Here is a 13127-nt window from a genome sequence, read left to right as displayed (position 1 = left end):
ACACTTCTGTATTAATGCTCTGTTTTTCCTGCTTCCTGGAATTCTCACCTCTTATTTCAACTTGTTGAAATTTTATTCCTTTTCAAGGTTCCTTGCAAGTGGTACCTTTGTGAAACGTTTCCTGATCTTCTAAACAGTTATTATTAACTCACATAAAACTTCATTTGTATCTCTTTTATGGTACTTATACTATTTTGCCTTATTTTAAAGTTATTTGGTAGTTTTATAATTATTCTCCCTCTAAAAGTTAAGCACTTTGAATCTTACTTATTTTTTGTATCCTATAATAGTATCAAATTTATATTTTATGAGATGAAATGGATCATTTTTTTGTATTTTAATATGTTCTTTGGGATTAACTAATAAAATTTTATTTTTAATGCAGATATAGTATTTTTCTGCCGAACCGGTTTGGCTCAGTGGATAGAGCGTCGGCCTGCGGACTCAAGGGTCCCAGGTTCGATTGCGGTCAAGGGCATGTACCTTGGTTGCGGGCACATCCCTAGTGGGGAGCGTGAGGAGGCAGCTAATCGATCTCTCTCATCGATGTTTCTAACTCTCTATCCCTCTCCCTTCTTCTATGTAAAAAAATCAATAAAAATATATTTAAAAAAAATAGTATTTTTCTATACTTCCTTCTCATGGAACTGCCTATATATGTATTCCTTATTTTCAGAGGGGATTCTAACTTTATTTTTTAAGCTACTTTCTATTTATTTTTTAAATTGATGAATAACTTTCAAGTAGTAAAGTATAAAGCTGATTTTCACATATGTATACACCCATTTTAATCATCATTCAGATCAAGCATTCTTTGTGTCTCCTTCCCTGTAGTATATCTTTCCCATAATCACATTATAAAAAACTTCACATTTTCTTTGTCTGTTACGTTTAAAAAAAAATAATTATAAGGTAATTTTTAAACCTGCATAAACATTAAAAATAGTAGAGTTCTGCCCTAGCCTGTGTTTCCCCATGGTTGGAGCACAGGCACAGGTACCTAAGGGTCTTGGGTTCGATTCCCAGCCCTGGTTGGGGCGGTGTGGGAGGCAACCAATTAGTGTGTCTCTCTTACATTGATGTCTCTCTCTCTCCCCCCCTCCTTTCATCCCTTCCACTTTCTAAAAAACCAATGGGAAAAATACACTCAAATGAGTTTTAACAACAAACAAAAAAAGGAATAGTTGAGTTCTCTGATCATGAAAGGTTTAATTATTCAATGATTGAATTATAATCTTATATTGAAGGATTTTTAGTATAGAAGTGGTCTAAGAATTTATAGATTATTCATGTTTCAGAATTAAGATTTTTTTCTTTCCTCTTCTTTTGTGTCTGTAGTATAAATATGGTACTCAACACAGAAGATAATATTTGTTAAGTGAATAAATGAATAAGTGGGCAATTTCTGCTTTAAACAGTCTTGGTGCAGGTCTTTGAAGTAACTAAAAAACAAAAAGAACTGAAATCAGAGCAAATTGCAAGATTGCTTTGAATCTAATTGGATATAAAAATGAAGATTCCCAGAACACATAAGATAATAGTGGGAAGACCAGGTAAAATCTAAAAATAATTTAATTTTGTGGTGTTGCTACTTTACCAGGTATCTTATATTGGAAAAGGCATCAAGTGAACTTGTTGAACGAAGTCACATTTTTAGTAGCTTTTTCTATAAATGCTTGACGAGAAAGGAAAATAACTTAACAGAAGATAATCCAAATCTTTCGTAAGTCTATCTTCCAATGTACTTATATTTTGAGAGGCAAATATACCATTTTGATGTTTCTAATGAAATAACCTCATATAGTGTTCCCTTGATGAGTGATATTACCACTTGTATAGGTGCTGTGCCTGTTGTTCTGTGAGACATTCTCACCCTTCCATGATGCTGCTTCCTCTCACAGGGAGGCTGACTCTTGCAGGCTTCATTTCCAATTGCACTTCCTTGGGGGGACACTGGGAGTTGGAATGGAAGAAAGGAAGAAACTAGGTTATTTCTTCTTTACCTTCCATCATGGGCAGTAATTCTGGCAGTTTCTCACCCTAAAGTATAAGCTTCATGAGGTCAGGGACTTTATCTGCCTTATTTTCTACTATCCCTAGTGCCTTTTACTCAGTGCTTGGTACATGCTAGGAACCCAAAGAAAAAGATAAATAATAATGTTATTATTTAAAGGGGAGAGAACTGTTAGACATTTGATTGAGGATTTTCTACACAGTTAGGAACTGAGAATAAGATTAATCAGTGGCTCCCATATTCCTCCTAATCTCCTTGCCCCATCCTATGTGTAATGTATTCCCAATCAAATAAAGTTAACATAATCAGGAAATCTACCAAACACTAATATAACACAGAAAACTTGGCATCCTTGTGATTTTCAAATGGAAAATTAACAGACTATATACTAGAGGAAAGCAGTTGTTTATAATCTTGTAATGGTTGGGCCATTCTGAAATAAAAAAATTCAGTGAACATGTGACTCCAGATTATTTTATGAAGTTAGTCTTCTACATATAGTCTTCATTCCTATCACATCTTTTAGCCCTTTCTGGATCCCATCTTCCTTCTCATGTCTACCCTTGCAAGTTTGGTTAGTCAGATGAACAGATATTGGGCAAAGATGTCTATTTCCTATATTACTTGGTATATAAATCTTTAAGAACTTAATGATTTGTTTCATTCCCTGTATAAAAAGAGGTTCTTCAGGGGATGGATCCCTGGTCCAGAAGTCACATACCACCTCCCTTATGCCATGGTTAAATGCCATCCCCTTCCTAAAATTATTTTTTGACATCCAAACTTGGTTTGATATCTTCCCTTAACTTCCTTGATGGATTTAGTAAAGCAGGGGTGGGGAACGTCTTTCCTGCCAAGGGCCATTTAGGTATTTATAACATCATTCGCTTAGTATAATTCACTTAATATAAGTTTATGTTGCTATGAAAAAAGCTCCTAGATTTATTGAATTTCGAGTCCCACCTGTGGTTGCCTTGGCAGGGCCAGACCAAATGATTTCTCAAGCCTTACCAGGACCGTGGACTTTCCCACCCCTGATTTAAAGAAAATAAACTATTCCATATTTGTTTTTTGTGTTTGTCCCAACCCTTTTATAAGTGGCTTTCCTAGATCTGTAGTGTAATTCCTTATGACATTTATATTTTAGTTATTTGTTGTGTGTTTTTTTTTTTCTGCTCTCATTTTAAAATAATTTCCTTTAGGTCAGTGTGGGTGATGTTATTATTTGTTCTTAGGAACCTAATATTTGTTGAAGAAATAAAATGAAAGATGGATATACTTAACTCATTCTCATAGTTTCTTTATATATGAAATGAAGGGAGACGAGTGTCACCTTTAAAGATCTAAGAACATATGCCTCCTTCTTCCTCTTTAATTATGTTTTAAAACACCTTCCTATTCACAGATATAACATTTAGACAATTCTTAGGTTTAATAATAGTGTTTTATACCATGTGAAGATGGAACTAAACAGGATAAATAGGTATAGTTGTTTATATTCAGTTATGCCACTTGTAGAATCTATATAACTTTTTATAAATTGTTGCCTTTCTTCTATTACATTATTTATAAACAGGGATCAGATTTAAAAATACCCAGGAGTTAATAAAAAGAGATAATTTTCTAGTGTGATATATATCTTGAAAAGGATGGTTAGATAAACTAAACCTAGCAGTTTTCAGTTATAAAAATGACTCTTGAAATCCTTATCTTAAATTTTTAATTATTTATATATCAAATATATCTATCTTTCATATTCCCAGAATGGCACAAAGAAGACATAAAAGGGTAAGAACATGGACTCGCAACGTAAACATCTTTAATAAAGATTACATCTTTGTGCCTGTAAATGAATCGTGAGTATTTCTGATTATTTCAAAACAAAATTGGAGAGAGTGCAGAAAAAGTATTTGGGGTGTATTTAGAGAGATGATCAGTAAAAAGTGTGTGTATATTAACCCCAGGTATTATTATTATTTATTTATTTTTATTTTTTTTCTTTATTGATTAAGGCAGGGGCCTCAAACTTTTTAAACAGGGAGCCAGTTCACTGTCCCTCAGACTGTTAGAGGGCCGGACTATAGTTTAAAAAAAAACTATGAACAAATTCCTATGCACACTGCACATATCTTATTTTGAAGTAAAAAAACAAAATGGGAACAAATACAATATTTGTATTTACATGTGGCCCGCGGGCCGTAGTTTGAGGACCCCTGGATTAAGGTATGACATATGTGTCCTTATCCTCCTTTGCCCCCCCCCAGCCCCCCTCATGCCCTCACCATCCCCCCCCCCCCGTGTCTGTGTCCATTGGTTATGCTTATATGCATTCATACAAGTCCTTTGGTTGATCTCTCCCGCTTAGCCCCACCTTCCCCTGCCTTCCCTCTGAGGTTTGACAGTCTGATTGATGCTTCTCTGTCTCTGGATCTGTTTTTGTTCATCAGTTTATGTTGTTCATTATATTCCACAAATGAGTGAGATCATATGATATTTATCTTTCTCCAACTGACTTATTTCACTTAGCATAATGCTCTCCAGCTCCATCCATGCTATTGCAAATGGTAGGAGTTCCCTCCTTTTTATAGCAGCGTAGTATTCCATTGTGTAGATGTACCATAGTTTTTTAATCCACTCATTAGCTAAAATAATGAGTTATGTATCTTGGATTTTGTTTTGACAGTGGTTATATTGTAAATATAGTGAAAAAAATAAAATGACAAATGAGCATAAAACTGTAATGACTGAGACATTGAATGTTTTTTGGGGGGGGCTCAAGAAAAGATCAAAAGATTTTAGCATGAATCTTCAAATATTTGAGAATAAGCTTTTTAAGAACTAATAGAAAAATGATAATGCTTCGAGTCTATTTATTAAAGCAGATCCTCGACAGAAAACACTAACTATATGAAAGTAAATAAGTTTGAATTACTCAGATTTTATCCTAAGTAGTCTTATTTCTTACTTAATTAGTTTTGGCATGTGTGTTCTGTATTATATCAGATATTATAATTGACTTCTTCAAAATTAATGTAAAGTTTGTCATACCCCCTTTCTTAGCTGTAGCTCTAGGATATATTCTTCTGCATTGTTTAGATTTTGTGTTATTAAGATAGTATTTCTTTTTCAACAGGTCTCACTGGTATCTTGCAGTTATTTGTTTTCCGTGGTTAGAAGAAGCTGTGTATGAAGATTTTCCACAAACCATATCCCAGCAATCCCAGGCTCAGCAATCCCAACACAACAACAAAACAATAGGTGATACACATAATGTAAATGGTGTTTTTAATAGCAACAGCAATGGAATGATTAGAGGAAACATTATGACATTAAAAGATAGCATAGTTATTTATTATCTTTAAACTTATTAGGAGAATAAGAAATCTGAAATTTTCATGATAGATGCCCAACCTCCTATATAGACAATATGTAATTCTTGATATACTTTTATATTGAGTTTCATCATGGTACTTTTTATAGCATAATCTTGCCAGCATGACTAAGGATCCATGCTGTGGATCTTCAGTCAAGCTTGAAATTCCCCATTTTTTTTTAAATTTCTTTATTGATTAAGGTATTACATATGTGTCCTCATGCCCCCATTACCCCCCCAACCCCCCTCACTCATGTCCTCCCCATTTTTTCTTAATATAAAGTAACACAGTTTTTGTTGACATAGTAATTTGGCTAGGTAATATGGGTCTCTTATAATTCTGCTTTGATTTTTCTTATGTTACAACCCAATTAAGCAAGCAAATAAGCCTACTTTCTTTGAAGAAGAAAAATCAAAATTATATGTTCTATAGCTGTAGCCCAAGCAGCAAGCAGAATTAATAATAGTCATTATCATTAACACTGACCAAAATCTGGCGACAGGGGAGGGGGGTGTATCTGATAAAGCAACTGATTATTTTCAATTTTCTCTAATTATTCTCTTCTTAAAAAGTATACGTATGAAACACTCTATGATCGATCATAGGTTATAAGAACCGTTGCTAGGCAAATTAATACTCCTCCATATTAAAAACAGCAGACATTTTGCCTGGCTGGTATGTCTCAGTGGTTGAGTGTTGACCTATGAACCAAGATGTCATGGTTCGATTCCTGGTCAGGGTACATGCTCAGGTTGCGGGCTTAATTCTCAATTGGGGTATGCAGGAGGCAGTTGATCAATGATTCTCTCTCATCATTGATGTTTCTATCTCTCTCTCCCTCTCCCTTCTTCTTTCTGAAATCAATAAAAATATATTTTAGAAAATAAATAGAAACAGCAGACATTTTGATTAGCGATCCATTTTTGAAGATTGTCTTTTTATAAGAAACTGACCCAGCTAACTGGTATTTCAGGTTTGGCTCTGGGGTTTATGTATTTTCTGATAATAGCTGACCATAGTCAGTTTTATCTGTTGATTGAATTTTGTTTATAACTTCAACCATGAAAAAGTTTAAATAGATCCCAGGTATTTTTTCCCCTTTAAATACTATGTACATACAAATTAGAATTTATGCTTATCTAAATACTTTGTATTAGACATAAAGACTCCTAACTGCTTTGTTATTTCTAACTAGATAAAGATCTACGTACAACTTCAGCACCATCCTTGGGTACAGTGGATTCCCAAGTAAGTGTGTTCTTTATAGATTTGAAGGAAGGGAAACTCATGAATCTGTAAAATACAGCATAGCTAGGTGGGACATTGGTGGCCCATAATTAAATTTTTGCTGCCTATAAGTCTTTGATGGATTTTGTGGGAGTAGAAACGAGAACATGAGATATTATCATTCTTTTTGCATCTATTTAACTTACCTTAACTCTTTAGGTTTGTTTAGTTTTGTAGTAGCTTATCTGATCATCTTAGTTGACTACTTTTCTCGTTTCTGTGGGTCAGATTTACTTTTATTCTTCCTTATGTTAGCAATTTTTTGGACTTAGTGTAATCAATAAACTAAGCAAGCATATTTTTATATTCTACTTTCTATTGTGAATTGTTGATAAAAATTATTCAAAATAGAATCAAGGCTAACCCACATGGCTTCTGAGATTAAGATTATTACCATTAACTTTTCTATGTAAGGTCCTCCAAACTAGTATGCATGGTCTATATTTGGTGTCTTAATCGATTAAGGTAGCCACCAAATGACTTTTTGATGAGCATAGATAGCAGCAGCCTCCCTGGGACAGGCCTGTGTCTTAACTTTCACTAGAACTGGGTAGGCAGAAGGAAGGTGTTTCCTTCTCTGTTGGCACAGTGGCAGGATAGGGAGTTCTTTCTTGCTTTTAAGCCAGGTTTCCCAAATTGGGTTCCTTGGAATACTTGTTCTAAGATGCAGTTTATGATAAAAAGGGATTCTAAGGTCCAATAATTTGGGTAAACCCTGGATGCCATTTCTGTCTTAGAGATTCACTGTTATATTAGAATAATAAAGATACTGAGAAGTTCTACTTTAAAGAAATGTTTGTTTGACCTATTGTTTCTCAAATTTATCAACAAAAAATATCCATCCTTTTCACTTAATATGCATTAATATTCTGCATTTTGTGCTTCAGAGGGAAGAAATGTGTCTCTACTGACATTATTTATTGAGGTAGAGAATGTATGTAAGCATAGGTTAAATTTGCTTATCTTTTCTGAAGATGATAACTCTGAGTAGAAGTAATTAATTAAAGTTCCAGATTGTTTTTTAGGACATATTAAAGGTCCATAACTTCTTTGGGCCACATGTAAAACTGTATAAACTACTGTTTCACCAGTATAAGAAAATAAATCAGTGAATTTTGAAAAGTGCAATTAGCTCACTTTTGATGATGAAAATAACTCTTATTTGAAATTTTAATTTCAAAGTTATTTGAAACATTTTAGAAAGTAACTGAATATTAATTTATTCAAACTAGTATTAATTGTAAAGTCATAAAAATTTATGTTATTTCAGAGTACTGAGACGAGTATGTCAATACCAAAGAAAGTGTGTAAAAGGTAGGTACATGCTGTAATGATATTTTCAGATATTTAGGTTCACTTCATATACAAAAATGTACATCTTGATTTTTTCCTTTGCTCTTAATAGGCCATGCATTCTCATACTAGACTCCTTGAAAGCTGCTTCTATACAAAACACAGTTCAGAATTTACGAGAGTAAGTAATGACAAGTTTGCTCTTTAGTTTGTTACCTAAAAATCTCAATAATTTTGAAGATATTTTAAGAATTACTGAAAATGCTGTCAGAATTGTATTTTATTATGTATTTAGATGTGGCCTATAAATTTAAGTATTAATATTTCTCAAGGACTATGTCAAAAGTAAATTCAGAATTTGTATTCATAATTGAACAAAAGCACAACTTTACAAAGGAACAGTGCAAATGTTAGTGGTTATCGAAAGTAATACTTTAGGAAATAAACCTTACATTCTTATTATGTGTGTGTGTGTAATTTGGTAATTTACTCTAAGGATCTGGAAAAAACTAGCAGCTAAAGTTTTAAAATAATTTGTTAATCTACTTTGTGATATAAGTAACTTTATATTTTTGATTTGTTAAAGCTGAGTTGTTGGAAAAGGTCTAGCATTTAGTTAGAAACTACGATGATTTTCTTTAAAGTAGGACTTTTGAAGCCTCACATATTATAATTTCTACTGTTAAAGTTCAGTCTTTGGAAATTCGGCTCGAGCCAACAAATGTTTTCTCACTTTTGTGAAAGTGTTACATAACAGTAAAGAGATTTCTATTCAAGTCAATCTACTTTTTGATGATTTAAGGTATTTAGAGGTAGAGTGGGAAGTTAAACGAAAAACTCACCGTGAATTCAGCAAAGCAAACATGGTCGACCTATGCCCTAAAGTTCCTAAACAAGATAATAGCAGTGATTGTGGAGTATATTTACTGCAATATGTGGAAAGCTTCTTTAAGGTATGTAAAAATATAAATAAATTTCTTATTCACAGTTACCAGTATACAATCAGGAACTACTGGGCAAGCAAAGAAACAGAAAATGTTATAGGTAATCAAGAAAGAAAGAAAGAAAAAAAGAAATAGAACCACAGATAATTCATATATGGGAGTTAGCAGATAAAAACTTAGAAATGATTTGATTAATATGTTAGAGAAAAGTCAAAGATGAACAAAATGAATGAAGAGATGAAATCTAAAAAAGTCAAGTGAACCTTCTAGAGTTGAAAATGTATAATGATATATCTGAAATTTAGAACTTATTGGATAGGTTTAGTAGCAGACTGGATACAGCAGAAGATAGGATTAGTGAACTTCAGAAAAAAAAGACATTAGAAAGTATCCAATTTGCTTAGAGAAGAAAAAGAATGTAAAGAACAGAGCATTAAGAGGTAAGTATGATACAGTCAAAAAGTCTAATTTACATATAATTGGAGTTCCAGAATGATTACTGGGGGTGCGGGGGTGGGGTGCATGCAGAGAGTGGTAAGGCAGTTAGAAATTTGAAGAAAAATGTTCAGAACTAGATTCATGTATTCTAGTCGTCCAGAAAACCATGAACTAGATAAGTACAGTGACAAGAGTGGGTGTTATTTTCTAGCTCACCAGAGACTCCATTGAAACTGCAGCAATATTAAAGGAGAAATTTTAAATAGCGAGGGATCACTCTTTGCTTTTTGAACTGTCAGCTTATTACTTCAGTCATTACCAGTGGTGTTGGTATATTGAGCAGGTTATTTATACTTGCTTGGAAAATCCTTAAAGGTTACAGTACTTTCAAAGTAAGGATTATAAGGTGCAGTTACAACTTTTAGTATAATTGGAGAGAAATGATAACATATAGCAGAATATGGTACATGTTATGGAAGTCACTGAAATATGTTATTTTTTTTCACATTGGAAGTTCATTAAAGGGAGCCAATTCTAGTCTTCTAATATTCTTTCCAAAGAGATTTGGTTTTATTTTTAGAATATTCTAAGTGCCTTATTACATAACATATTTTGAGTTTGTTACATAATTCTACTTTAATAGCCTCGGTCAGTAGAATATGCTTCTAATATAGGTTGTAAGCTTTCATCACATGATCTAGAGGTAGCCTTCTTCAGCGGTTATTTTTTTAATAACTTGCAACTTCCTTATTAAGCTTAACATAGTGGAAAATACAGCAGTTCTTGAAGCCAATAAATTGGCTGTTTTTTGCACTAAAAGAAGGCACTTCTTCAGGATTTGATGTGTTTTTTGTTTTTTTAAATCTAAGATTCTTCATTTACTGCTAAGACTTTCTCTTTGTTTTAATAATTTCAAAATATTAGCATTTTGGAAAAAATTGTGTTCAAATCAACCTGACTTCTGCATTGAGCTGTATCGTTCTCTATTTACTAATCTGTTTTGCACTAATCAGTTAAACACCAGTGTAACAGAACAAACAGGATTTATTTTTGATGTTCTAAAGTTATCAATTTAATGAAAATGTTTTAAAATTATGGTGGTGATGGTTGCACAATTTTGTGAATATACTGAAAACCATTCAAATGCATATCTTAGGTGAATTTTATGGTATGTGAATGATATCTCAGTAAAGTTGTTGTTTAAATAAAGTTGGCAATTTCTCATTTCTTGTAGAAATGAAATTCAAACAAATTTGAATTATACCACTAAAATGATTGCATTCTTTCTTTTCTCTAGGATCCTATTGTTAATTTTGAACTTCCAATTCATTTGGAGAAATGGTTTCCTCGTCATGTAATAAAGACCAAACGGGAGGACATTCGCGAGCTCATTTTGAAACTTCATTTGCAGCAGCAGAAGGGAAGCAGTAGCTAGTTAATCTGTACAAAGATGACAGATGTTCTACATGATTACAGGAAAGCTGCTTACCAGCATTTGTGTTAGCCAGCTCACAGAGAAGAAAATAACTTGTAGTAGTTTTATAAGTCATTGGCCTTTATTTAAAATATATAAGGTGTATTATTAGATTGTTGGGATCTTATAGATGGAGAGGAAATGGGGGTGAGATACATAAACTTATTAGATAGAAATGGAAATTTCATAAATATTTGATATTTTTCTGATTTAATATGCTTGGATTATGCAATAGCATATGTAATGTGGGAATGTTTTTGTAGATAATAAAACTGTGTGATCTGTACTTCCACATAACGGGAGTTGAGGGGAGCTAGGTCCTCCCTGCTAACAGCCCCAGTGCTTGTCAAATTTTTTGACAAGTCACGTGATATTGTAATTCTATTCTTTGCAGCTCAAGCATGCAGTATGAATACTGTGTATTTTTTTTTTAACGAATTTAGTATCAAGGCTTCAGAAAGTGCCATTTATGGCATCCCTTCTGTATAGTGTAAAAGGAAGACAATGTTAGCAAGATGATAAAAATTCAGTCTTTCAAAGCGCAGCTTATTTTTCTCATCTGCTAAATGGAACCATTACTCTGCTGTAATTTTTTTCCTTTTTTTTTTAAAAATTTCATATGTGGGGAACTGAGAATTTAGTTCGTTCATTCAGGGTGAAATTTGTAACAAAAAATGTTTTAAAAATTATATATGTAACTCAATTTGAAGTATAGCTATATACTGACTGCTACATTACCCCAGAATATATGTACACAATTTATGTAAGTATACAAGATAAAATTGGTGTCCTTATAATTTTAATTAAAAAATACCCTCAAAGTCTTATTTATTGTTAGAACTAAATATATAATTTTATAGCTCTGTTACCCAGTATTCATCTGTAAAGCCAGATTGCTATCATTGCTTTTATATTTTTAAATTGGTCTTTTTAGAGACCTGTAATTCCCATGGAGCTTACTTTTTTTTATTCAGTGTTTAGGTAACAGTTACAAATTCATGTGCTGAGGGTGGTATTATAGAAATACTTCATAACCCTCTAATGTTATCAAGAATATTTTGAGGGGATAATTATAGTGTATTTTCTCAGATAAGGAAAATGTTTTTTTAAAGAATATTTTAATCTTCTGTTTTAAGCATCTCTTGGATTTACATTGTAACTGTATATAAAGCAGTGAAGCAAAGGAAATTTCAGATAAAGCTAAAAGTAGGAACATTTTATTTCAGAATCATGTGAATTGATATTGTCAGTTAAGCCTCAGTGTTTTTAAGCTTTTGTTAATCTTGTCACCATCTTTATATTGTTAAAGATATTTGTCTTTTGGAGGTTTCCTATAAAGAATCTTATAATTACATGCTTCATTCCCAATTTATGTGTGTGTAGGAGGGGACTTTTTTAGGTGACTATTAATTGTTTCATACATCAGATTTTGGTAGAGTAAAAATATAATACATTTTCTTGTGATTTCTTAATATTTTTGTTTGTGTGTTTTTCAAAGATACCACTGTCTTTTTATCATGTTTTGAAGATTGTTTAAAATTCATTTTCCTAAATTCATGTGGGAATGGTTTGAGAATATCAACATTTTATATTAAACATATTTACAATTCATTAGATTGAGGTATAATTTTTTAAAGAAATGTGTGCATCTTAGAAATAAATTTTGAGTTGTACAGTGGCCAGTGCATATCATGTGGCTGATGCTTAGATTAATTTTCCTTTCTGTTTTAACAAGCATATTGCTAATTTGATTGTCAGTTCAGGAAACATTTGGCAATTTTCTAGTTACAATAAAATGAATGATAGATCTTCTGAACTCTTTATAGTATAATGGGAGAAGTGGACATATGAACAGTCTTAATATTCCCTGGTAAAAGCAATCATACAGTTTCTTTGGGAGCACAAGAGGGAGTTCGTGTGTGTGTGTGTGTGTGTGTGTGTGTGTGTGTGTGTGTGTGTGTGCTAGGGAGAGGGAGAGGTGGTAAGAGGGTTGTCAGTGGACAGGGAAAACCTTCCTGAAGAAGTATCACTATTTTTAATTCACAACTTTTGGGGTTAAAAGTAAAATGATAGCTTTTCAAAAATATGTTTTTATTGAGTTTTAGAGAGAGAGGAAGGGAGAGGGGATAGATAGAAACATCAATGAGAGAGGAACATCATCAATCAGCTGCCTCCTGCACACCCCCTACTGGGGATCGAGCCTGCAACTTGGGCATGTGCCCTGACTGCAAATCAAACCAGTGACTTCTTGGTTCCTGGGTCGACATTCAACTGCTGAGTCACACCAGCTGGGCAAAGGTTAG

At 33.0% G+C, this 13127-nt stretch overlaps 1 protein-coding gene across 13 annotated transcripts in view; it reads left to right on the top strand.

The window, feature by feature from the left end:
- The window catches only part of SENP7 (SUMO specific peptidase 7), a 174117-nt gene extending 161682 nt beyond the window's left edge, over nucleotides 1-12435 (top strand). For 12 of the 13 annotated variants that reach the window (XM_059688021.1, XM_059688020.1, XM_059688017.1 and 9 more), the window contains 8 exons: nucleotides 1601-1723; nucleotides 3778-3870; nucleotides 5148-5272; nucleotides 6584-6636; nucleotides 7946-7989; nucleotides 8081-8149; nucleotides 8771-8921; nucleotides 10648-12435. In XM_059688021.1, the coding sequence (XP_059544004.1) occupies nucleotides 1601-1723; nucleotides 3778-3870; nucleotides 5148-5272; nucleotides 6584-6636; nucleotides 7946-7989; nucleotides 8081-8149; nucleotides 8771-8921; nucleotides 10648-10785 (796 nt within the window). In that variant the 3' untranslated portion in view covers nucleotides 10786-12435. The remainder of the gene's footprint in view (nucleotides 1-1600; nucleotides 1724-3777; nucleotides 3871-5147; nucleotides 5273-6583; nucleotides 6637-7945; nucleotides 7990-8080; nucleotides 8150-8770; nucleotides 8922-10647) is intronic. The other variant, XM_059688012.1, reaches the window with a different exon arrangement.
- The last annotated feature ends 692 nt before the right edge of the window (nucleotides 12436-13127 follow it).

The sequence above is a fragment of the Myotis daubentonii genome, chromosome 3 (assembly GCF_963259705.1).
Source record: "Myotis daubentonii chromosome 3, mMyoDau2.1, whole genome shotgun sequence".
Classification (NCBI taxonomy): domain Eukaryota; kingdom Metazoa; phylum Chordata; class Mammalia; order Chiroptera; family Vespertilionidae; genus Myotis; species Myotis daubentonii.
Note: the sequence above shows the minus strand (reverse complement) of the source record. Positions and strands in the feature narration are given on the sequence as shown.